Genomic DNA, 3,384 nt, shown 5'->3' with positions numbered 1-3,384 from the left:
CCTGTTGTTAACCTCACAACTGTTGATATTGTCTGATCACCACCACCCCCCGCCTCAAAACACACACACACGCACACACACACACGCACACACACACACACACACACACACACACACACACACACACACACACACAAACACTCGTCCTCAGCATCACCTTCTCTCACACACCCCTCTCCTCACACACACACTCCTCTCTCCTCTCACACATCCTCCTCTACCCACACACACACACACTCCTCTACTCACACTCACACACACACAAATAAACACACACACATACACTCCTCCTCAGCGCCACCTTCTCACACACACTCCTCTCTCCTCACACACACTCCTCTACCCACACACACTTCTCTCTACTCACACACACTCCTCTACCCACACACACTCCTCTCCTCACACACAACCTCCTCTACCCACAAACACTTCTCTCCTCACACACACTTCTCTCTCCTCACACACACTCCTCTACCCACACACACTTCTCTCTACTCACACACACTCCTCTACCCACACACACTCCTCTCCTCACACACACACTCCTCTACCCACACACACTTCTCTCTCCTCACACACACACTCCTCTCCTCTCACACACTCCTCTCCTCTCACACACTCCTCTACACACACACTCCTCTCCTCTCACACACACTCCTCTCTCCTCACACACACTCCTCTCCTCACACACACTTCTCTACACACACACACTCCTCTCCTCTCTCACACCAACACACACACACACACACACACACACACACACACACACACACACACACACACACACACACACACACACACACACACACACACTCCTCTCTCCTCACACACACACTTCTCTCTCCTCACACACACACTATCTACACACACACTCCTCTCTCCTCTCACACACTCCTCCAAAGGCACCATCCTCTCACACACACTCCTCTCTCCACACACACACTCCTCTCTCCACACACATACTCCTCTACACACACACACACACACTCCTCTACACACACACACTCCTCTCTCCTCACACACACTCCTCTACTCACATACCCTCCTCTCACACACTCCTCTACCCTCACACACTCCTCTCCTCTCACACACTCCTCTACCCACACACACTCCTCTCCTCTCACACACTCCTCTATTCACACACACTCCTCTATTCACACACACTCCTATCCTCTCACACACTCCTCTATTCACACACTCATCTCCTCTCACACACTCCTCTACACACACACACACTCCTCTCTCCTCACACACACTCCTCACCTCTCACACACAGACACAGGCACACCCATCTCAATTGATAACCTCACAACTGTCGATATTGTCTGACACCCCCCCCCCCCCCCCCACACACACACACACACACACATACACCACCCTCTCACCCGATTCCATAACTCAGCCACACACACACACACACACACACACACACACACACACACACTCTCCCTCTCAGCGTCACCCTCTCACCTAATCCCTTAACTCAGCCACACACACACACACACACACACACACACACACACACACACACACACACACACACACACACACCCTCTCACCCGATCCCTTAACTCAACTCCTTAACAGCTTCTGCTCTGACACATTGAGTCATGGAGCCCCTTTAATGATAAAACAACCCAACACTGCAACTGCTGGGTTGAATCATGGAGCCCCTTTAATGATAAAACAACCCAACACTGCAACTGCTGGGTTGAATCATGGAGCCCCTTTAATGATAAAACAACCCAACACTGCAACTGCTGGGTTGAATCATGGAGCCCCTTTAATGATAAAACAACCCAACACTGCAACTGCTGGGTTGAATGATGGAGCCCCTTTAATGATAAAACAACCCAACACTGCAACTGCTGGGCTGAATCATGGAGCCCCTTTAATGATAAAACAACCCAACACTGCAACTGCTGGGTTGAATGACCCCACTCGTGCTCTCTGATGTACCTGTAGAAGGGCAGAGCAGAAATGGAGGAAAGATTTCAGCTCTCTTCAGAAATCACATGAAGCTTTACCAACTCTCTCTCTCTCTCTCTCTCTCTCTCTCTCTCTCTCTCTCTCTCTCTCTAAGAATGGCAAGGCCGACTATTCTGCCAAACTCATTAATCAACAGGCCTACAAATAACCTAGAGTGTTCTTTAAAACCAACATCACCATCTCATGTCCTGATTCTGCTCTTCCAGAGATCCATTACCCAGTCAGCTACCTCCTGCATTTTACACCAGTGTCCTCCTCCCACATGAAGCCCACATAGTGGCCCTCAGATTGCCTTCAGATTACAGCCGTGGTGATATCCTTTACCATCCCCACTCCCACTCGTGTCATATTTCTTAACTCTAGGGTGGTACACCTGGTCTAAAACCACTATGAGACTTCTTCCCCTAAGATAGTAGCCACCAACACCTCTGGCTCAAGGACTATATGGCTGCTGGTACAGAATAGAGGCCTCTGTCTCTCATGCAGCCTGGCTCACTGGTAGAGGCTTGTCATTGATGTCACTGATTGATGATCATCTCCTTTCTCCTGCAGGTGGAATGGGGGAACAGTAGAATAGTGCTTCTGATTAGACTGATCTGATCAGTGCTGTTGGACTATTTAGCTCCACCCTCACTGTGTTTGTTTGTTGTCATGGACACGGATTGATGATCTTCTTCATTTATCCTACAGGTGGGAGGAAGATGATGATTCGGAGGAGGAAGATGATGATGGTAGCGAGGAAGATGAGGAGGAGAAAGACGATGATGGGGAGGAAGATGATGATGAGGAGGAGAAAGATGATTTGGAGGAAGATGACGATGAGGAGGAGGAGGATTGAGGAGCTCATTAAGTGACCTTTTACACACACACACACACACACACACACACACACACACACACACACACACACATACAGACACACACACACACACACACACACACACACATACACACTGATCAGCCAAAGATGATTGACAGCATGCAGCATGGACTCAGCAGACATAAGAGACTCTCACACATGCACAGATGTCCATGTGGACTGGGGTGAACACTGTGTGAATGTCCATATCTGTTGAAGCTGTTCACTATTGTTTTGTCATGATATCAGATGGACATGTGGGTTGGACAATGTATAAAATTCAGTATCTGTTGTAAAATATGAAATTAAATAAACTTATTTGATGGTGTGTGTGTGTCTGTGTCTGTGTCTGTGTCTGTGTCTGTGTCTTTCTGTCTGTCTGTCTGTCTGTCTGTCTGTCTGTCTGTCTGTGTCTTCTGGCACATTTGTTCCATGAGGAGCCGTTAATATAGTTAAGTTAGAATACTTACAGGGATGTTGAACTTATTTCAGTAACAAAAGCATATTTTAAAACATTTTTTATTGCAGAAATGAAC

At 47.9% G+C, this 3,384-nt stretch overlaps 1 protein-coding gene across 1 annotated transcript in view; it reads left to right on the top strand.

Annotated features, from left to right (window-relative positions):
• The window catches only part of LOC134086043 (protein NLRC3-like), a 12,945-nt gene extending 9,769 nt beyond the window's left edge, over positions 1-3,176 (top strand). The window contains exon 10 of the mRNA XM_062540000.1: positions 2,680-3,176. Coding sequence (XP_062395984.1) covers positions 2,680-2,827 — 148 coding nt within the window. The 3' untranslated portion in view covers positions 2,828-3,176. The remainder of the gene's footprint in view (positions 1-2,679) is intronic.
• The last annotated feature ends 208 nt before the right edge of the window (positions 3,177-3,384 follow it).

The sequence above is a fragment of the Sardina pilchardus genome, chromosome 1 (assembly GCF_963854185.1).
Source record: "Sardina pilchardus chromosome 1, fSarPil1.1, whole genome shotgun sequence".
In the NCBI taxonomy this organism is placed as follows: domain Eukaryota; kingdom Metazoa; phylum Chordata; class Actinopteri; order Clupeiformes; family Clupeidae; genus Sardina; species Sardina pilchardus.
This window is presented reverse-complemented; position numbering and strand designations above follow the sequence as displayed.